At 37.3% G+C, this 23,490-nt stretch overlaps 1 protein-coding gene across 8 annotated transcripts; it reads right to left on the bottom strand.

The window, feature by feature from the left end:
• Positions 1–578: 578 nt before the first annotated feature.
• Positions 579–23,010, bottom strand: RID2 (S-adenosyl-L-methionine-dependent methyltransferases superfamily protein). Of its 8 annotated transcripts, none has more exons than XM_088869524.1 (11): positions 22,770–23,010; positions 22,490–22,621; positions 22,244–22,319; positions 21,991–22,074; positions 21,851–21,906; positions 20,988–21,044; positions 17,163–17,212; positions 16,909–17,061; positions 14,181–14,313; positions 1,511–1,726; positions 579–1,028 (listed from the first exon to the last, which is right to left on the bottom strand). In XM_088869524.1, exons 2-10 carry the CDS (start codon positions 22,586–22,588, stop codon positions 1,547–1,549), a joined length of 888 nt encoding a protein of 295 aa, XP_088725650.1. In that variant the 5' UTR covers positions 22,589–22,621; positions 22,770–23,010; the 3' UTR covers positions 579–1,028; positions 1,511–1,546. The 8 variants fall into 8 exon arrangements, with proteins under 8 accessions (XP_088725650.1, XP_020525542.1, XP_011624932.1 ...); XM_020669883.2 differs by having other exon boundaries at positions 1,559–1,726; XM_011626630.3 differs by having other exon boundaries at positions 22,490–22,604.
• Positions 23,011–23,490: the final 480 nt, after the last annotated feature.

Raw genomic sequence — 23,490 nt, 5'->3', positions numbered from 1 at the left:
TCTCTCCCAAAAAGGACCTCACATCACAAGAAATCTACAATAAGGACCTAGTGCGCCCCTAGGGTTATGAAAAATGAAACTCGAAGAAAACTAAAATGCCCAAATTTTGAGCGTACTTCCATAATAAAAACCTGAATTGAAAAGAGAACCAAAACAACCTAATTTGCAAACTGAAGGAATTGGAAATAAATAACACCTTCAGCAGACCACCTCTTTTTTCCGAAGTTCTCAATATTTTCATGAAATGTCCGACCGTATACATAAAATAACTATGCAATTATTAATTGTTGGGAAGCGATCCACAAATGAAGGTAACATTCCCAAGTTCAGTGCATGTTCATAAGATGAAATACCCAAGAGTCACATTCAAGAAAGGGGGGAGAGAAAAAAAAGCAATATCCTAGGGTTCCAAAAAACTTCAACTGTCAGATTCAAAAAGGGGGGGGAGAAAAAAAAGCAATACCCAAGGGTCATTTTGACTAGGGTTCCAAGAAACTTCAACAACCCCCTCATCTTCAAAGCAAAGAAAAACGTCCAAAATACCTATAAACTCATAAATGCCTATGAGACAAGTGATATTGTAAACATAAAAAACATTAAAGGGAAGAGATAGACATCCACATAATGTTTCCTACTAATAATGTCTAGCCCTCTAGGCACAAAAGGGACCAGAAGAACAAGGGAAACGCACCGCCCACTGCTTTGGCACAAAAGGGACCAGAAGACCAAAGGATATGCACCGCCCACAGCCAAAGCAGAAATTAAAATACACTCAATGATTGAATATCAAGTCAGCAAGCCTCTCTCTCTCTCTCTCAACCTCAACTGCAGAAACCCCAAAAACCTGTCATGGGATCCAAAGTAGAGAGATTTGAGCACCATACCCAAGTGGTGTGAAGGTCCATCCACCTCAGATTGATTTCCAAAATTGATACTGCAATAGAGGAATAAATATACACCTTTGGCTCACCATAACCATTGCCAAGGAAGGGTTCAGTGCGTAAATGAACTTGCGTTAATTGAAGCATCTGTAAAAGAAAATTTTCCAAATTTTGCCTTAGTTCGAAATTATATAACGTTCTTTGTGAAATAAAAGCATATCGTAGTTCACTGGGGTCATCAAGAGAGTGGAGACCACCTGTGGGGGTCATATGCTTTGTTCTTGTGAGTTCCACTCTCTCGACACCACTGTCCATAATTTAATCGGACAGTGACAACCACAATGGACTGTAACAGTGTTTTAAAACCCAGACTCAGGTAGGGCCTGTCCAGGGTACTGAGTTTGAGTCAAGCGCTTCGACCCAACCATGTATCATTGAAACTCGGTTAGTCTATGGCAAAAACATTATAAAGGCCCAAGATTGAGACTCAGGCTAGTCTAGTGGTATTTACGTGGGACTACCCACTTAGAAAAGTAAATTCAAGCGAGTCCCAAGTTATACCAAGTAAAGATTGGACAACAATTTTCATTGTCTTTTCAAAACACTTGACGGTTAGGCTTCACAGTCACCTCAATTTGATGGTTCATTGGACTTCAATAAATGGCTCAAAAGCGTGCCTTTCGTTTGCGTCCTGTGTATTTCGTGTCTGGAGGGATGTTTTCCCCGTACCCATATTTTTCCTTCTTCCTCATTTGCTCCTTCTTCTTTAAGATCCACTCCCGTCCTTTGGCCTTCTTTGTTACCTTTTGCTTCTTCCTAGGACGCTGCCTCTCTTGAACTCGTACCTGTACCAAAGGTGTTGATGCATCATTGGTACATTTCTTGTATTCTTTATATACTTTCTATTAGTGTTCGAAAAATCGATCCGGAACGGTTAACCGGACATAGGACCGGAAGCAGTTAGATCGGAACCGAGCCTACAAGGCTGGTTTGGTCCGGTAAATTCTTTTTTTTAAATGGGATGTGGCCAAATGCCAAAAGGCCTAGAACCAACAAGTTCACATATAAGCAAAACAAAAAATAACACAGAATCAGAAAATGAAAGCAAGTGATGGACATTTTTTAGTAGATCTCGCATGTGGCAATAGGATATAACACGTCTGACAATTTAGAAACTTAGAAACTTCGGCCTTAACTTTCTTTTTTTCTTTTAAAATGTCACAACGTATGTACCTAATATCACTTAAAACCCCAACTACAACAAGTGTTACCAAGACACTCCAATTTTGCTCTTGTACCGTGTGTCAACACTTAGACACATGTCGAGGACACGCTTCAACACTGGTCCGACACGTAGTCCATACATGTCAAGGAATAAATTTTGTCAACACGCTGCATTGACACAGTTAATAAGCATATCTTGACTATGGACACTCTGTGTTCCAAGTTTTTTAGTTCATGATTCTCGTGAATTACGGGGTTTTGACCCCATGATGTCCAACTCTGTTAAAAATACAAACCGCCACACCATCAACAACAATTGTGGCTTTCACTCTACAAGTATAATAGATATCCCAAACAAAGAAGTAAGAGACAACTCAGCCTAAAGAAATGATGGGATTCCCAAAAGGCCAAGACAAACAATATTAAATGATGGCACTTCGTTTGGTATAATATTTGTCATATGGGCAAGGGGAAAGCCCCAAAGGACATGGACGGAAGTCATGAGGCGACTTATTGGTTTGACTGAGGATATGACCCCCTAATAGCGTGGAATGGAGGAACATGATTTGTGTAGCGAACCCCAAATACTAGGGATAAGGTTCGGATAATGACGATTTGTCATGAGAGTCAAAAATCAAAAGTACTATATATGCTTATTCTCTCTCACGTACTCAAAAAAGAAATATGGTCCCACATGGACTCAAATGTCAACATAGTCCCATAGACTTAAAATACTTATTTTATCAAATGTGAATATAGTTTACACTATTTTTTAAATATGAATTAATCTCTAAGAGATTTGAGCTTACATCTTTCATGGATAAATCATCATCTTCATAACCTTTTCTCAACTATTTGGAGTCGACTAAACGAATCCTGGTCCACCATTCTACTCTATCAAGGGCCATACCCTCATTGAGGCCCTAAGTCCATATTTTTTCTAACTACTTCCAACCATGTCATTTAGGCCTACCCCTGGCCCTTTTGAAGCCTTCCACTTGAACCAACTCGCACCTCCTAACAGGCGTTGTACTGGGTCTACGTTGTACATGATTAGCCCACCTAATTCTACTTTCTCTTATCTTATCGTCTATTGGTGCCACACCTAAGTTCTTTCAGATGTATTCATTCTAAATTCAGTCCCTTCTTGTCTTGCCGCTCATCCGTCTCAACATCTTCATCTCATCTATACTCATCCTATAGGTATGTTGTTTCTTAACCACTCAACCCCTATAAAGCAAAATTGGTCTCACAACTGTCTTATAAAACTTGCCCTTCAGCTTCATTAGCATGCAGTGATTACATAAAACTCCGGTTCCACATCTCCACTTCGCCCACCCAACTCTAATTCTATGTTTTTTTTTTTTTGATAACCGTTAACTTTTGTATTGATCAAAAGGATAAATACAATGAGGTTAAAGTAAATCCAAGAGCACCTTAAGTAAACGGCACTCCTGGTAAAAAAGAATAGGTCATCAGACCCTATACAAAATGGGTTATAAAATTATCCCTTTACATAGTGTACTGCAAATGTACAAAAAAATAAAGTGAGTAGCTAACAAAAAATCCCAGCCCACAAAAAAAAAAACCCCGCCCCTCTAATTCTATGTGCGACATCTTCCTCAATTCTTTATTTTCCTAGATTATCGACCCAAGATACCGAAAACGGGTTCGTTTTGGTACTTCTTGGCCGTCAATCTAAACTACTTCCTCATCTCTACTCCTATTATTGCTAAACTTGAATTCTAGATACTCTTAATCTCTTTCCAAATAATTTTAAAACCTCTAGATTTTAGAGCATCCCTCCAAAGTTCCAATTTTGAGTTGACGTCGTTTCAAGTCTCATCGATCAAAACTATACCATCCGCAAACAACATACACCATGGTACCTCATCTTGTATGTGCCAAGTTAAGTCGTCCATAACTACGACAAAAATGTATGGGCTCAACACTGATCCTTGATGTAGACCTATTGTCACTGAAAACTCATTCGTCTCTCCACTAGTTGTTCGCATACTACTTAGCACTCCCTCACATGTATCTCTCACCAAGTCGACGTAGTATCTGGAGACTCCTTTCTTTTCCAACACCCATCAAATCAAATATCGAGGTACTCCATCATAAGCTTTCTCTATATCAATAAAAAGACCGTGTGGAAGCCTTTTTCCGTCACCCTAAACTTCTCGATCAGTTGCCTAAGTCAAAAAATGACCTCAATTGTTGACCTTCCTAGCATAAAACCAGATTGATTTCCAATACACTCATTTTATGCCTTAATCGTTGCTTAACCTATCTTTCCCACGGCCTCCTAGTGTGGCTCATAAGTTTGATCCCTCGATAGTTCACAAAATCTTGTATCTCATTTGTTCAAGTAAATAGTTACTACAATACTTTTCCTCTATTCATCTGGCATTTTCTTTGCTCTCAGCACCTTGTTAAAGTTAAATACCTTGGTCAACAAATTAAAGCCGATCTCCCACATGCACTTTCAAACCTCTATCGAGATACCATCTGATCCTAAAGTCTTTTCTATCTTCATACTCTTCAAAGCTTCTTTCACTTTCGATATCTTAATATTACGAATGTATCTAAGACCTCCACCCTCATTTATGTCAATGGTTCTTTCTACCGATATGGTCCCATTGTATCGCCATTTAATAGTTTGTGAAAATAAACTATTCACCTTTCGTTAACCTCTTTTCCTTCACCAAGACCCTTTGATCCTCACTCTTAATGGGTTTAATATTGTCTAGATTCATATACTTTTTCTCTCTCATTTAAGCTAATTTGAAGACAACTTTTTCACCTTTTCTTATTCCCAGTTCAATATATAGATTATCATATACCTTAAGTTTACCCTTACGCCTTACTATTTGTTCAGCATTTTTCTTGGCATAATAACATTTTTATATTAATCTATGTTTTGAACATTTCTATTACATTGTCAAGTTTTATAACATGACCAATTTTTGCTGATGGCCTTCTGAACCTCATCATTCTACCACCAAGTTTACTTATTAGAATTTCTTTTCCCTCTAGTTTCCCCTAAAACTTATTTTCCCATTTTCTTAATACAGTCAGCCATCTCATTGCACATAACATTGCCCTCATGTTTAGAGTTCTATTTTCCTTCTTCGACTAATTTATCCTCAAACACGTCTATTTTCTCATTTTTTAAATTCCACCACCTAGTTCTTGGACATCTATTAATTTCACCCCTTCTCTTCTATCTCTTTATGCAGACATTCATAACTATGAGCCCATGTTGCGTAGTCAAACTCTCTCCTGAGATAACCTTTTAGAGTAAGTGTTTGCTATTGCTAGGTCACATGCCATTGCAAAATCTAGTATAGCCTCACCCATCTCATTTCTTTCACCAAACCCATAACACCATGTACCCCTTTATATCCTCTAATATCCTTTCTTATATGACCATTTAAGTCCCCACCTAAGAAGGTCATCTCTCCATTTGATATGTCTTAAACTAGTCCATCCATGTCCTCCCAAAATTTTCTCAAAATTATGTTTTCGAATCCTACTTGTGGTGCATAAGCACTAATCACATTAATTATCACTTCCTCTAATACATGTTTAATTAATAAGAGTCTATCACCTATCTCTTGATATTGACTATTTTATCTTTTAAATTTATGTTACTATTACTTCCTATGCCATTTCAACTATCCTTTCCGGTATACCAAAATCTATACCTATCTATTTCTTTAGCTTTTTTCTTCTTTCCATTTAGTTTCCTATGTAAACAAGCTATGTTTACTTTCTTTCGTCTCATTGTATCCACTAACTTCATACTCTTACCTGTAAGCATTCCTACATTCCATGTGGCTAGACAAATTCTATTATCTTGGACTAGCTTCTTTACCCGCACTCTCCATAATATCGCAGGAACCCTTGCCTATTTTTCACCGCAACTGGGCGACACTGCAGCGCATCGCTTTTGGGGAACGCCTTAACTAACCCTAGCTCATTTCTCAATGTTCCCAGGTTCCGGTATAGCGTGTCACTCACAGGGGACACCCTAGCATTAGTAGATAAGTATTTTCAGGATTCATGATAAGTTTTGGCAAAGGTTTACTTTATTTTGATGGTGAACGCGAGATACTAGAACTGACTTTATTCCTTAATTGGATGAAGTCATGGTTACAGTATGTCAAATGGTATTATACCATTGTAATATCGGATGACCCACTTATCCATGAGTTATTAAAAGCCCCTATGGTCAATACAGATTGGAAAACCTGTGATGAACAAGAGCTAATTGGGTTTCGTTAAGCTGCCTACCTAACACAACCTACCTTCTTTACCCGAGCTTGGACGGGTTACGGAAAAGTTTAAGGTCCTCACCCTTCTTAAACCACTTTCAAGGATAAATATAATATAGAAATAGATATATCAAAACTACTATAAGTAATGTTTGACATATATTATATAAAAAAATTATCACTAATAGGATTTAAAAAGCATTATTTTGGAAAATAATAGAATTAAAACATACATTTTTATTTTTATTTTTATTGTATACTGCTATTTCAAATTTTATATTGTGATTTTTCAAATTCTATTTATCATCTTTTAAAATACTATTTTATTTTTAGTTATTATTTTTTAAATTTATTTTTTATATATAAACAATTGTGCAAATGTGTGGAGGTCATACTGGGTTTTGAAGTTGAAGAACTAGACACTTAAACATGTACTAGACACGACACCCGAGTCGGTGTCTTTGTAAAACTGGCCACAACCCCACCAAATGATGAACATACGTGTCGTGCCTGAAATCCAGGGTGCCATTCCTAATGCATGTATCCATGTCGGACACCGACACATCCATGTCTTTCTAAATAAAACATAGCAATAGACATGCGCTCCGTGTGTGCATTCGTGCGTGTGTGTCTACGCGAGCGCACCCCCATGCATCAAAAGGACATACAAGGAAACTGAAAATACTCCATTACAGGAAAGAGTAGAAGTCAAGTGACAAGAAAACCAGGGCCATGCATCCCTTACCATGTTGCAGAAAGATTGTATGTGACAATGGTGGCAGAGTTACCTTTCCCGCTTGACCAACCACCTATGCAGTTAGGGCAGAAGTCAACAATGGCTGTATAGCATACAATACTTCTGATGATTAGACAGTTCCCAAATCTGGATAACTATGTGATATTTGAAATCAGTGTTTAGGTTTTTGCAGTGTTTTGAAAACTGTCAAACCCAGGGCTGTAAATGGGCTGGCCAGCCAGGCCAGCCCTGAAATCCAGGGCTTGGCCAAGGTCAGGCTCACGATACAATTGGCTCATAATGGCCAATTAGAGAATGAGCTTTAGTTGTGATAAGGAAACTATAAAGTAGAAGGCAGTCATTGGTTTAGTTGAGGTAAGGCCCAATAAGGAAGAAGCCAGTCATTTAGAGCATGTTCGACAACTGGAACTTGGGATGCTGAACATTTCAAGTTCCAGCCCACAAATTAACTTCCTAGTTTGGTTATGCTCCACAATCAGAGTGCAGTAAGTCCGCACTCCTCATAAATGAGATGTGCGCCTCTACCCCCTGGGGAACAGCTCTTCACAACCTCACATATTCCATTCACCTGACAAAAAGCCCTCGTTTTATTTCACACTTGCTCCCTCATCACCCCAACCAAATTCTAACCCCTTTCTCTCTCTCTCTCTATACCCAAGCTCCCTACCCCATCACCCCATTTCTCATTCTTACTCTATATATTTCTCTCTATACCCAAGCTTCCTTACCCATCATCCCATATCTCTCTCTTCCTCTATCTCTCTCTCTCTACCCAAGCTCCCTTCCCCATCACCCCATTTCTCATTCTCACTCGTACTGCCTCTTTCTAGAAATAAACAACTATGAAGTCCGTTTCGCTCTCATTTCTTCCTCCCCAAAAGGAAACTTTCTTTTCTAACTCATGCCCCTTCGCTCTCTGTAAGTTCTCCCAAGAAGCATACCAATTTTTGTTGGACTTTTTAGTTTAATCCTTTTATGTTGAAGACTCGCAATTTCTTCTCAAAGTTGTCCATATTCCCCTTATTTCAATGCAAATCATCTCTTTTCCACTACTGAATCCACAGAATAGCAAGAAGAAATCACCCCTAATTCAATCGAAAACTCTATGCGGACTTGATATCAAGAACTTGATTGAGCACCGTAAACCCATCTCACACAATGGAAGCTTCTCTGCAACTAAATGATATTCGTCTTACCCCCGTTAGTTGACCAGGTTCTAGAGAGAAAAACCAGTTCCAGTGATTTTAACATGCTCTTGGACAAAAATTGCAACTATGGTTTTGTTAAAGTAGCGACAGAAGCCTATACAATTTTGATTTATGGGTGGCCCATGCGCCTAGGCCTAGGAGGGCTCCTTGGGCGGGGGATTCCTGGGCAGCTGCCTAGGCGCCTGGGTGCCCACCGAGGTGGCACCCAGCACTTAGGGGCGAAAATGCTCCTCGTGGAGGGGCATTATCGATATATTTTTTTTAAGGTTGTACAAAGGGGTGTTTTAGGTTCATATGCAACTTTAACCTCATTTCAACTATTTTAGAGAGAGAAAAACTTCAAAAACCTGAGATTAAGTGATTTCCATAAGATTGAAGGTCATGTCAAATTTCTGAGAAATTGATCCAAACATCTCCCTTTGAGTTTGGATTTACTTTTGGAGATATTTTAAGCCTATTAGATGGTTTTTTAGAAGATTTTGAGATTGGAAAACATATCAAAGGTGGAAGTTTGAAGATCAAGCAATGAAGGTTAGTAAAAACAAATTGTTTTTCAGATTGCTTAGATTAATTTGAGATGTCTGCTTCGGGTTCTAATAGAAGCGGCGATTTGGGTTGGAAATGCAGCAATAATACGAATCCTTTAGAAAAAAATTGCATAAGATACAATTACTGTGGAAGTAGTACAATAATTACTGTGAGAAAGATACAAATCAGAACATAAACGATTCATGAAACATCTTATAGGTATCAAGGGGGATGTTCCCCCTTGTAAAAAAGTTCTTAATAGGATTAGGGAGGAGATAAAAAATTATATTAACTATAGTTAAAACAAAAAACAAAAAACAAAAAAGAGAGGCATGCATAGCAGAGCTAAGGTCTGGATTTCATGTTAATTATGATAATGACGATAGTGATGAGGAGGGGTGCGATGATGCGCAGTAGCTTGCTATATCCCAAACTAGAGGGAAAGGAAAGGGAGTTGCAGTTGGTTCAAGGAGTGGAGGACCTAAGAGGCCTCGGGTTAAGGGACCTATGTATTCATTTTTGCCCCAGCCTGACCTTGAGGTTGTAGGTGAAAAAACAAAGAAGCAAACAACCATTAAAAACAGAATCAAAGAAGAGCGAGAGAGAACTGCTCAGTACTTTGCTAGGTGGTTTTATGAGGACATTCATTTCAATGTCATTTACCTAATTCATTTCAAATACTTATCGACCATTGCATGCACTTGGTTATTATTTAAACCCAGTTATTTGGACATTCATTTCAATGTCATTTCTACACACAAATGACACAATTCTGAGTCGATTTAATAAGTACTTGGACATGCTAATCCCTAGTTATGATATCCAAGACATTATATGCACTGATGAGCTAAGAAGTTACAAGTGCACATTGAAGACTTTTGGGAGTCCAATGGCAGTGAAACAAATGACCAAAATTGGAACAGGTAATACTATACTTACCTTAGTCCTCAAGTTCAAGTTTCATGTTTGTTGTTTGTTTTTTATATTTCATATATAATCATAATTCATAATAGATTTGTAGCTAGTTGGTGAGCTTTGTTGTTTGTTTTTTATATTTCATATATAATCGTAATTCATAATCAATTTGCAGCCAATTGTTGGAGCCAACATGGGTGTAGTGCTCCAAGCTTACAATAGTTGGCCGTTCGGATCTTGAGCTTAACCACTACCTTGTCCAGCTATAAGCAAAAATGGAGCATTTTTTAGATGGCTTATTAGTTTATAGTTTACTAATTAGTCTAATTTGTATTAGTAGTTACAAGTTAGTGTTTATTGATTACTATGTCAATTGTAAATTTGTAATATTAATTAGTTTCATTTGATTTTGTTAGATTCATACAAAGAAAAAAAACATGCTTGAATCAAAGAGGCTCAATGACCTAGTTTATATGAAATACCATCACTATTTGAAGGAGAGATTTGCTAAGAGAGATAAGAGAGACCCCCTCAGATCGAAAAACATGGATTATCCATAGAGTGGTTGGTTGATGATGATGAGGTCAAGAGGCATGAAGGATTGACATGGGATATAGTCATGGAGGCCTCAGCAACAGCAGCCGACCCTCCTAGGCCACTAGATCTTTACAAAGGATGAGGAAGGCGGAGGAAGCAGAGGCAGACTCAAAGGAGACAAAGGACGACCATTATATTGAGAAGGGAGATGATTATGATGATAGGCTTGACTCTGATGCATATGATGCAGCTGACCCTACCTTTTCTGATGATGAATGATGACTGATCACTAATTTGAGTCTTCAAGTCTATATGTTTTCCTTTTTCTTTTCCTCCTCTTATGTGTATCTATGGACTGTGGAAATGGAGTACGGAGGAGTGTCTGTGGACTATGGAGCTTTGATATGTCATATATGTTACTTCTTTCTTTTTCTTGATGATGAATTGATGACTAAATTTGAAAATTTTGAATGTTGGATTATATTTTCCAATTTTACTGCGTATGGAATCTATGGAGTATGGATTAATGGTCCAAAATGTATGGATTGTGGAGTAATGGACTATGAATGAACTATATGTTATATATTCTTAGTGTGTATATGCCTCAATATGCATTTTTTAGTTTTTGTATAGAATCTAGCTCTCAAACAGTTGGATCAGACATCCTCCTATGCTTTTTTTTCTACTGGAGCTCTCCAGGTTTTGGGTGCCCGCTGAGGCGTTGGGCAGCCTGGACCCCCCCGGCCACCTAGGCGCCGCCTAGCATTTTTTGGAACACCTGTTCAGTACTGACCATCAAAATTACCAATTTGTGCCTTATAGAATATGGCAGGATGAAGCTTAGATTGGGTTTTTAATGGTTGTAAAATCAATTTGTGCCTTGATTGAAGATGATGGGTGGAGCTTGAATTAGTTTTAATGGCTTTGAAAGCTAGGGCCTGAGAAAGATTGCCTATCTCCATTATATGACTCAAATTGAAGTAAAATTTCTCCCAAACGTGTCTACAATAAGGGCTATTAATGTGATTAATATGAGCGTTTAGAGGTGTAAAGCAAATGCTTGTTGCTTCTACTGCAAACAAAATTCAGGGTCAAGAACGTAGGTTTGAGCTTGGTCTAAAGGAAAGAGCAAGTCATTGGCCAATGAAGGGTTAGTCCGAGAATCACTCCATGTTGACACAATTTTACTGTTGGATTCCTTAGATGTTAGTTTGATATCTCTTGACCTTTGTTTTATTTTTTTTATTTCTTTGTTTTCTTTTTATAATAATATTTTTGTTAAAGTAGAGAAGAAAAAGAAGTATGACTTTCAACATCAAGCATATAATATGCTCCTGAGTTTCAGTACTAATATGAATCTTTACAATAATTTGGTAGCAAGCACTTTCAAATTTCAAAAGACTGACTAGATCTCCAAGTTTGATAAATTCCAGGTTGTACCAAACAGGTTTCCAGACTCCCTCTAAATTCCAGACAGGTTACCAAACGCAGTATTTTCCAATAAAAAGAGCTAGATCATAAAGCTTCATAGGAAGAAGGAACTTCCAGGTTTTCGATAACAGCATGTTTCCAGTTATCAAACTGGCCCTTAGAGTTTAGACCATGGATAACTCACCAAAGGCCTCACAAGAAAAAACAATGCCCGGGCTCCGGTGAGGAACATGACCGTCAACCATTTGACTTGCAACTCATGGACGTGACTCCCTTGACACACCCGAGTAATGAGGCAACATGTACCACAATGTAGCATATCATATGACTTTTTATGACAAAGTGATGGGGATGCCGAAGAGGTGGGTCATATACCATACAATAGCAGTGTATATCTTAGGAGTGACAGAGGCATATATTTGACTTAAGTCAGAACCAAGCAGAGTCATGGATTGCTCTGGAGTCATGTGAAATATGTTGAAAAGAGATTGGGGGGATATCTTCATAATGGACAAGGAAAATTGGTCCAAGCCAAAAGTAAAATTAAAGTATAAAGTATAGTTGCTAGAAGTGTCTAAGAAGCATATATGGAGAGGTGCATCAAGCAAAAAGATGACTTTGCATTGAGAAATGCCTGAAGATGAACAGAGTGATTAATTTTGGGAGTTAGACACTATCCCAATTATTGCAAAATAAAGCTTGCTTAACCCTTAATTACATCCAAGTAAATTCTTGCAATTCTCTCTTTCTAAAAAAAGTTTTAACTAAAACTAAAATTTCAAAATTATAGGAAGTAATAAAAAGGCCAAATAATAACAGAGAACCAGAATCTCATCAGCAATAAGCATCATCAAAGCAACCCGCCACAACCACGGATAACAGGGAGAGTGCCTCATTATAGCCCTCTTGTTCCTGGAAAGTGTCCAGTATGTGAGCAACCATGCAAAGCTGTTTGGATATTTCACGTTGTTGTCTAAAAATAGTTTTATGTTTGTTGGTAGATATCAGGAATGCACAAACTTAGCCAAGGATTTGAAAGAAGGAAGTCATATCTTGATCCTAACATACCCCTAAGAATGATATCCTACAAACAGCCCCAAAAAAGATATTATACAAACAAAGCTGAAAAAGGGGAGGTCTACCATAATATAAAGGAGTACAGTACAACACATTTATCCAGTATTCACCATCTATTCCCAATGGCATACATTAAAGATTAACAATACCTAGGAAATGACTATCATTGAGAACTACAGTAATCTTCTGCCAGATCTAGTAGGAATGGATTGTGGCTAGCCATGTCATGCACAGCGTTTGAAAATTTGGCCGCCCAGACGCCTAGGTGACCACCTAGGCGGTCAATCCCCTAAAATGCCTAGGCGGAACCTAGGAGGGGCACCTAGGCCGCTTGTGCCTAGGCACCGGTCTAGGCAGGCATGTTGCCACCTCTATGCAGGTTGCTAAGGGTGGAAAAATGCCCTCGACCAAGGTCAAAATAGTAATTTTCCACCTAAAAAGGGGGGCAAAAGGTTTTAGGGGACATTCTAAACCCCCAAAACCAAATCCATGTCATCTAGAGAGAGAAAAACTCCTCAAAAACCTCTATTTTGTGATTTATCGAAAGATCGATAAATTTTCAATTCTTCCGAAATCAAAGGCAATGCTTTGTGGTAGTTTTTTAAGCTTCTAGTGGCCAATAGTGAGGACTTTTGGCAATCAAAATGACGAGGTTTGGGCCGACATCATTTTCATTTTGATATTTTTAGAGCATCATGCCATTATGATATTTGAATAAGGATTTTGATTTTTTTGCTATAATGTATTATGTTTTGAATTCATTTTTTTTTTAAAACTTTTCAATTTTTATATTTACATATAAAGGTTGATTTTTTTTTGCGATTAATTGATTACTAGCTCGTTTGGACAATGAAATTGGTCCTATATCGAATTCTTCTATGAATGATTGGTTCTTATTTTGTACAATGTGTGATGTTGTGGTATCCTATTAGTTTTGTTTTACTTTTTTTATATTTTTACATATTTGTAGATGGAACATTTACCAATTTGGACTTATATTTTGTGAATAGTCATAAACTTTGGATGAAATTGATATTTTATGAATATTTGACGTCCAAAACCGAATATTATAAATAGTAATTAATAAATAATATTTATATTATAACTTATATCTTAATTCGTATGTAAATAGTCCCTACCCATCCTTGTGCTTGGCAGGCACCCAGCCGCCTAGGCGCCCAGGCCCCCAAAACGCCTAGGCGCCCTGCCTGTGCTTTTTTAAACATTGGTCATGCACGCTGCACCACAATCCCTACACCAGCAGTGTATGGTGTACTTTTGTACAAGTAATTGTACAAGACAACGCAAAGCAATGAAAAGAAACTGAATAAAGCAAACTTACTGTTTGATTTTCTCCATCGCTGTCACTCTCTTCTGAGCAACTCCCCCCATCTTCACCTTTGGCCCTTGGAAGGGTTGTGCTTAAATTTGGGGGACCACATATGAGGCAGAGAAAATACTTCTTTGCTCGGGTACTGTGGCACATACAGAATATTAGCCCAGGGAACCAATAGAAAGCATTAAACTACATAAAATATAAACACAGGAAGTAAAATGATGGCAAAGGATGGTCCAGCATATCAACCAAAAGTCTTTTGATTCCATTTATAGAAATATACATGGTAGGAAAAAAAACTACAGCAGGCGATATCAAACCATGAAAATTGATAAAAAAACAAGGAAATATCTTTATTTCTCTGTGCTTTCGCTTTCCTTCAATTAGAAAAGGTTGTAAAGGGGCTTTGGCATCTTCACAAGAGGAAGTCTGCTCCCAAAACATTTCAAAAAAGGCAGAATTCTGCAGGCACTTCTGGCACATTCCAAGTCGCACTATTTCACTAAATAAAGCCAACCAAAGAAAAATAGCAAAAAAAGCCATCCAGTACTAGGCAAAGATTTCATTGCTTTTAAGGTTTGACCAAGTTTACTTCTAGATCTATTTATAATTGCAACAATGTGGAAATTCTTCATCTAATCATTAGCTTTTGAACACAGCATATGGTTCGTCTCAACTCCATGCAGTTAAGTCTAGATTTTATTTATAGCTTAAGGGTTCTATTTGGGGTTTTATGGCACTGTCATAGAGATTATACCACCAGCAATGCTGATATAAGCACTGTGGAACATTTTGACAGGCATTGAAGTTCTTGCCTTTGGTAGGATTAAGAAATGAACATGGCACTTAACTGATTTTCCAACATGCCTTTCACATTACAACAAAAAAGATAGTTGTGTGGTCACCATATTAACTGATGCAAACAGGAACAGTACTGCTGGCAATCCAAGCCGAATCAGGGCCCCAATTTCCAATCCGGCACGTCGGAAACAGGTCTATGCCACCCCACCCAGATATTAGTGCAACGTCAAAGCCCAACCAAACCAAGTACGTAGTAATATAACATAAAATAACCCAAATATATATTATAATATGTAATAGATAATAGTATATAATAACCCAGAATATTATAATTTATAACAAATAATAATACATATTATAAATTCTATAATATATTATATATAATATTCTATAATCTATTATATATAATATAATGTAATAAAATATAATATATCACATATAGTATAATATATCACATACTTCTACTATATACACATATATATTCGTATTCACTAGAATACTTGTATAAATTTAAATGTAATATGCTTATATAAGCTGACTAGGGTCGTGTCGGGGCCCTTCAGATCCACCCTGGGTAGCGTTTACCTAAGGGGGGCTTGGACCCTACCAGGGTCCGAGTCTCAATTGGACCTAGTCAGATCGAGTCCAGGTCAGGGTCGATCCCACCCCAAGCCAACACATTTACAGCCCTAAAGAATGTGGACATAGTGATTATGCATCACCAATGAATTATAAAACAAACTTACAAGAAGATACACCTTATGATGGCTGGAATCACATGCTTGTCACATATCAATATCAAAACATACTTATACTGTCGTTAACACTGTCATGATAAAAAGGAAAATAGGCGTTTGTGGAAGAGAAACTTAGTATAAGTTGTTTTCATTTATTCATCAAGTCTTTTCATCCCTTTAGTCTCCCCCTCTTCTCTCCTGTATCTAACTTCAATCCCTCTCTTTACTCATTTCTCTCTTTTCTCAGATTCCCTTCCTCACCTCATTACTTTTATTCAATCCCTATCTTGCTCTCTATCTACCTCGCACTTGTACCTCTCCTCTCTTCCCTACCTCTTCTTTCACCCTCTCTACTACACACTCTGGGGTACTTTACAGTTGTAATCTGTGTGAACTTAGCTCTCTGCCCTCTTCCCTCCATTTTTACTCTACCTTCTCAGTGAACGCTTCGGCCCTTAGCCTTGAGGTTACACAAGAAGCTTCCGCTTACAGAGCACAGGTCTTTAGGAGAAAGCCGTTAGCAGGGACAGGCCAACTTTTTCATCTTCGCAACTTCCCCTGCAGTATCACTTACCGGTGGTTTGCCTCATCATCATGAAGTTTGGCGAGCAAATTTGAAGACTGATATACTTAGCACGTAGGAACAGTTTCAATACAGAACACGATTCCTACTATGTTTTGGTCGTTGCAAACTACATCGTCCACCAGGATCCTCAAGTGTTACCCTCACACCTACAGAAGCATCCCTGTTTGCTCGTAGCCTTGGTTACTAGGTCTTTTGTAGAATCTCTGTCTATTTTGGTTTTTTTACTTTCTTTTTTATTTATTTCCTTTTCTTTTCTTTTGTTCGATGTAAGAGCACCCAACTTGTGGGATGCTTTTTTTGTAAGATTTAGCTTTTGTATTTCTTTAATACATATATCAAAAAGTCAACATATTCCTTAAAAAATTAACTCATCAAGGAATTAGTCAAGAAAAACCAGAAGGTTTACTTGCTATGGCTCGCTTGTAAAACAGAGAACATACTAAATCATGCACCAGTACAAGGAACGAGTTGTAGACTATGAACAAACATAATAATAATGATTGGTGGAAAAAACAAGAACACATTTTACATCCCAAAACTTCTGAAATAGAACTCACATAATCACTTTAGATACCAAACAAGCAACATGGAATCCATAACAGTGTTGTACCTGTGTGGGTAATCAACAACCAAACCACCCGAAAATCCAGATCTCATTGCAGCAGAAGTGATCATCTCAAGTTGAGCATGATTTTCCGGATAAAGTTGTAACACAACTCTTGCTCCCCTTGCTAAACATCTATACAATGATCCAAAGAAAGCCCTGCAAAATATTCAAATAAAAAATGATATATTTGCAAAACGAGAAAGTAAATATTGGTTATGGAGTAAATCTGAGAATAGAATTTTATGATACATAAGTACCTCAATCTCAGCTTGGGGTCATTAGAACTCTTATCAGCATTGCATAACCACTGTCAAACCAAACAAGGAAATGTATAATTCCAAAAGATAAACAAAAAAGTACTCTAGATGACTAGAAATTCTAGTCCTAAAGTTCTACATTGCTTTCTTTATCCTCTCTCACTCGGCATGCTTTTCTCTTAAAAGGAATTGGATAAAGCATGTTTTCATATTATCTTCATATAAAGCACATTTTAACAAATAACATGGTGAATTGATTAAAAAGGCAAACATAATGATTTCTAAGATTGAAGGCGTGAGGGTCATGGGTATAGATATCTTTTACAAGAAAAAAAATAGAGATCGACACGGATGCATCTTAGAAGAAATTAACAAAGTTAAGGACACTGCATTAAGTAGCAAAATATAGTGAGAGAAAAGGATGAATAATAAGCACTTCAAGTTCAAATCATACAATGTACCTCTCTTAAATTGTACACCGAAGTGACATCTAAGAAAAAAAGGAAATTACATTCATCGAGGCCATGACACATTTCGGCCAGAAATCAGCACATCTTTACATATATAAGCAATAATAGACAACTGTAGTTACATGAGGCGGTGCCTAATATTTTATTCAAAGAATATAAAATTTCATATTCCAATCCATAATAGTAAGAGAGCTATAATACATATATTTAAGCCATCAGAAAATTGAATGACAAATATAGCATCATTTCTTCCTCTTTTTCAAATTCATACATAAAATACCAAACACCACAACTTAATAAACACTCTTAACTGCAACAGCAATAAACAAATAGGAAGAAGGGGCGTTTACAACCAACTGCACCTGTCTCTACAATTCAGTCCATTGATCTAAGAGAAGAGTTGTATATGATATGTCTGAATTGTAGAGGACACTGCAATTTGCTAAGAAAAAATAATGGGCATAAAATTAGCCACATAGGAAGAAGATCTAACTGCACAATACAGAAAATGCAGAACATCTAGAAGAGATTGGACAAAATGTGACAACATTTTTTCTTCTATATATCTAAATTCAATATGGTTTGGGATAATTTATTACATTTATTGAGGTTCTAGGAAAACCTTTAACCGTATGGGACATAAGAAAGAACACCTCAAGCTAAATGTGATTTGGGGAAGCATCCCAAAATCCAACGAGAATTAAAACCAAACCCTAAAATTAACATCTATGCAAGAACCCTCAACATGAATAATAGCTAGCTTTTTAAATAGAACCCAGAACTTTTTGAAGTGCATTTTCTTAATTCTATTATGCTTTTTTTTTTTTTGACAAGGTTACATAGGAATGGAACTTGAGACGTAGTGCTATGATAACCCAACAGCTACCACCTTGACCCAAGCCCTATTTTTTTAATTCTATAATGTTCTGGGAGAAAAATCTAAAACCCTCTGAAGCATTTAAAAATAGGATCCTAGCTCCAAACAAGTATTTTCATAGTAATGTATTTTTAATGTGACCAAAAGTTTTACGTATACCGTATACATAATAATCCATTTGCAAGTTTTTCCATGCAAACCAGATTTCCCGTGATGACAAACAATTGTCCCTCTTGGCCTCTTTACCAGGTCATGGGTTCGACTTCCTTTGGCTCCATCTTAATACATAACACTTTCTTATCGAATGAATGAGGATGGCCAAGATTGTTGTTACTCTGCATATAAGTCATAAACTGCACTCCAAGAAATACAAAGACTTAAAATTATAGATAATGTATGTGCTTTTTTAACAACATTTATACAACATCAAACTCACGACACTGAAAGGAGAACAAAAATATTAAAACATCATAGAATGAAATTTTTTTGAAAATATTCATCAAAATTTTAAATTAAAAAGTATATTAATGAATCACATATTATATAGACATCCTCCCGTCCAAGGGAACCCTAAGTAAGTGCACTCGAGGGCCCTATTTTTAACCAGATAGTAGAGACCTGTACAATTTATCATCTGAGCCACAGAGAACGCCCCCTATGTAATGGGACCAAGCTAACCCACATACTTGGATCAAGCACCCCTCCATATAGGGATTGAGACCCCTTACGCAATGAGATCAAGCTCCCCCACAAATTGGAATAAAAATCCCGATATTTTAGGGTGTACAAAAGCCATCCCTAGGCTATGGACCTTCTTGCCTCCCAAAATCCATTGCTGCTGATCTCAATCCCAACAACTATGCCCAATACCCCATGAGGCCTGCGTTGAGGAGGTAATGGAATATTGGTTTTCTTTCCATAACATCACTCATGCAAGAAGTACAGTAAACTACCCGTGAAGGAGGAGAACACGATAGCCAAATCAGGCCTCGAAGCCTTGTTGCGAGAACCAGCAACGGAAGAGCGTGCTAGCATGAAAGACATTTTCTTGCTGGGCCAACCGCAAGGCAAGATATAGTTTGGATGGAAATCAATCGACGCAATCCGTGAAACACATGCACATAATAAAAAACAATTGTGCTATATGCTAAACACACATGTATTTCATTTTCCCTTGACTTACAACCCGCCCGGGAACACAAGTAATAAACATCCTTTTTCAGGACATATAATGAATGTTAGAGGTGAGGATCAGATTGATAGAGGGAAGGTAGGTTTTTCTCTACAAGCCTAATTAATGGGACCCTAGCTGAGAACAAGGTAGATGCATGCTCTACCCTACTAATGCATTGCCTAGATTTAGGATGGGTGTCTAACTTTGATGGACCCTCAATACCAAAAACTAAGTAGCTCAAACGCAGTTCTGAGGAGGTCCAGTGCTTCTCCCCATTTTTGGATTGGTTGTCAATATTTCTGGGATTCATTGAGGACTATAGCATTAACACATTCCAAGAGTTTCACGATGGGGCCCTGAATAATTGAGAGATGAACTCTACCTTCATTACCCTCTCTTTGAAAATTGAAGGAGCTAAACACATTGAAGACTATGAGCCTATTAGCTCAATCAATAGAAAATACAAGATCTTGGTGAACCTCTAATTTTGAGGCCAAACTATCTCCTCTTACATTCAGATCTCAATTGATGTCGCTTTAAAATTGTGTCTACTGCTTAAGTCAGCCTCTTTGTTGTGCATCATTTAAATGCTATAAAGGGCATCACGTTTTCCTATTTCCAATAACACGATTTCCTATTTCCAATAAGCTGAAAGAAGTATAGTTCAATTGCTTCAATTGGGGGTTCAAAGCTACAATTAGATTTTAAATCCATCCATCCCTTAACTTTGATCCCACAATAGTTGAATGAGGCCTTTGAGCTCATGGGACCCCAGAAACCTATGTGGAAATTCAAGTATGTCTGGGTGTTACCCAAACTTTTCAGTAGGAAGCCCATAAGCTTGCATTGAAAAAAGAAGCACAAACAAGTCAAGATGAAGAAGAAATTCTAGGTTTCAATGCAGCATTATCGCAAAGGTAATATGGTTACATACGTGATGAGCTTTGAAGTCTCAACCTTCTTTATACCAAATCAAGATACATGCAATTACACAAGCACACTAACCAATTCAATCACATATGCATGGCTTCATGAAAAAAGACTCATAAAGGGCCACCAGCATAAACCAAGAAATAATAGGACCATGGTATGCAAAAAAGCTACATGGGTAGCAAGGACTCCATAAGCTACTAAAAGATAGCAAGACAAAACTATATTCATATATTTCTGATTATCAAGCACATCAATACCTGTCAAGCATGATGTTCAAGCAGGAAACACAATAGAAATAGATAACAATCAATCTACATAAACAGATTCTAGTAAAATATGAATCAAATAGGCCAGACTAGAAGTAGACAAACCTGAACAGCTGAGATACTAATTGCCCCATCAATACATCCAGGACGGAGGCCCAAGCCCTGCATCATGCGCATTTTGAAAACCAGGTAATGAAGATGCCATTCACAAAAACATATAAAAAATCAGGCTGCATATAATGCATGCAACAGTGCAACTTTTTGAAAAAAGACAAGCTGCAGAAGGTTAGGGAAATTAAATTGATCAAGGAGCAAGGGACCAAGCTCGCTAATATAGGTGATCTTGTGCTAAACACACCAAATCCAACTTAGGAAACCAAAAACATTATATCTAAAGGAATCAACACAACAATACTGCGAACTCATGTTACTTTATAGACATGCATCAATTACTCCACTACTATCGATCAGCTAAAATGTTCATCACAAATAATCCCAAAATCATTACTTCTACAATAAGATATGTCCTACAGGTCTCCTCATGCAAAATGTTCCCATGCAGTGAGTGTGGCTTACAAGTTATCATAGTTGTGACTGTATGCTTCCAAATATTATCACAAGTCATACCAACAACCTCCAATTAATACACAGATAATTGATTCATGCCTCCAATCAAATCTAGCCATAGGGTTAAAGGCCAGCCAAAAAGTCACCAAGGGGCACCAAATTAAGTAATGGCACCCAAGGATATTGTATGAGTACCTTACAAAAAGAAAAGTACTTAATTGGACCAAATCAAAAAGGTGTATATAAATTTGAATATATTCAACTTCCATATAAAAAGGAACTCATTGGTCATGACATGAAACTATTACAAACAGTGTGCCCTTGCAGACCTCCTCTTACCAAACAAGTTTCAAACATATGCCAGAAACGATTTTTTTCAAACCAATAATAATAATCATGACCTGGCCAATATCTGAAAGTATGAGGTCACCCTCTGCTTCACGCTCCAATGCAATATCTGTTAAGATATAACACTTTACACATCAGCATTTCAAAAACGCATCAAACCCCTTCAAAGAAAACAAACAATTAATGCAACTACCAAGCATGGAATGTGATATATCCAGCCCAATCCATTGATGTCCATTCTCTGAGAGTGTTTCTCCACTAAGCCCAGATCCACAACCTATTAGAGGTAGAAATAACACAAAAAAAGTTACGTTTACACTATAAAACACCAACACACCTACACCAATTGATTTCAAACAAAAAAAGAAAAACATTATTAACCTACCCCAATTATCACAAATGTATTTTCTCCACCCCAAATTATAAAAGGAGACTCAGAGAATTACCAATATCAAGCAAAAGTCTAGAAACTCCATCATCAGGCAAGGCAAGAAGCTCCAATGCCCTTTCAGAAAGCTTAGCCTTCCATTCCAATGAAATGTAATAGATAAATAAGCCATAAAAGGATCATGAACACCCATCACTATTACTTCCGCAAGCAACATTTTCACCAAAAATAACAAAGGAAAGCAAAACAAGCTTATTTTACATCATAATTCAATAAATACAAAGCTTCGGTAAAATCATAATACCTGGATTTCGATTATACGAGATGAAGTCGTATACTTTCGAGCTTCAGTTTCATCATAGAAGAACTCTGGAGGAGCCTGTTTCTCAGGCCTTGAAGGCATCTTTAAAATAATAACCCTAATTTGAATACAACTCTGTTAAAACTCAAGCAAACCCCATAGAATTAGGGGATTCTCATTCAAATCCGCTTCAAAATTAGGTGTTGATTCTAGCAAAACATTAAATCGTTAAGGTTTCTAACGGCTCAACAATACAATCATAAACTCAAAGTAAAATACTTACTTCAGCGATATTGAATAAAGCCAGATGATTAGCGTTTGAATTAGCCGTAAACAGAGAGAGAACCGGAGCTACGGTTTCAGCAGGACAGGTAGAGCGAACACATTCAGCCACAACTTCACTGGTAAAAACCAGCCCTTTTAAAACCCGCCAACGATCCGGATGGGAATCAATCCGTACCAAAACGGTTCCTAGACCCCGATGGGAACCAGTCGTGACCCCAACGGCTCCTCGAGTGTATTGGTCCCAGTCGGTTCCATCCCTAAAATTCACTTTATATATTAAAAAAATAAAAAAGAAAATTTATATACGATTGCAACCTCTCATAAATCCATCATAAAAAAAAGAGTAATTTTAATGTTGGACAACCCTTTAATTGGATCATCTCGACTTCGAGATGTATGAAGATGAAAAGAAAAAAGATTTTGAGTCCCAAAAATAGTATATCTTGCAACACATTATCTAGACCGCCCATTTTTTAGATTTTCATATGTTTAGATATCTACTTGATTTGAACCTTTTTTAGAGTTTAAAATTTTATAATTAGATGAGAATCAATCCGGACCAAAGTGGTTCCTAGACCCGCATGGGAACCCGTCCTGACCCAAACGGCACCTCAACAGTTTTGGTCCTAGTCGGTTCCATTCCTAAAATTCACTTTATATATTAAAAAATTAAAAAATAAAATTTATATAAGATTGCAATTTTAAAATGTAGAATTACG

This window comes from Amborella trichopoda, chromosome 6 (assembly GCF_054954075.1).
Source record: "Amborella trichopoda isolate Santa Cruz 75 chromosome 6, AtrichopodaSantaCruz75HAP2 v2.0, whole genome shotgun sequence".
Lineage (NCBI taxonomy): Eukaryota > Viridiplantae > Streptophyta > Magnoliopsida > Amborellales > Amborellaceae > Amborella > Amborella trichopoda.
The sequence above is the reverse complement of the archived record's forward strand: the minus strand, read 5'-3'. Positions and strand labels throughout refer to the sequence as shown.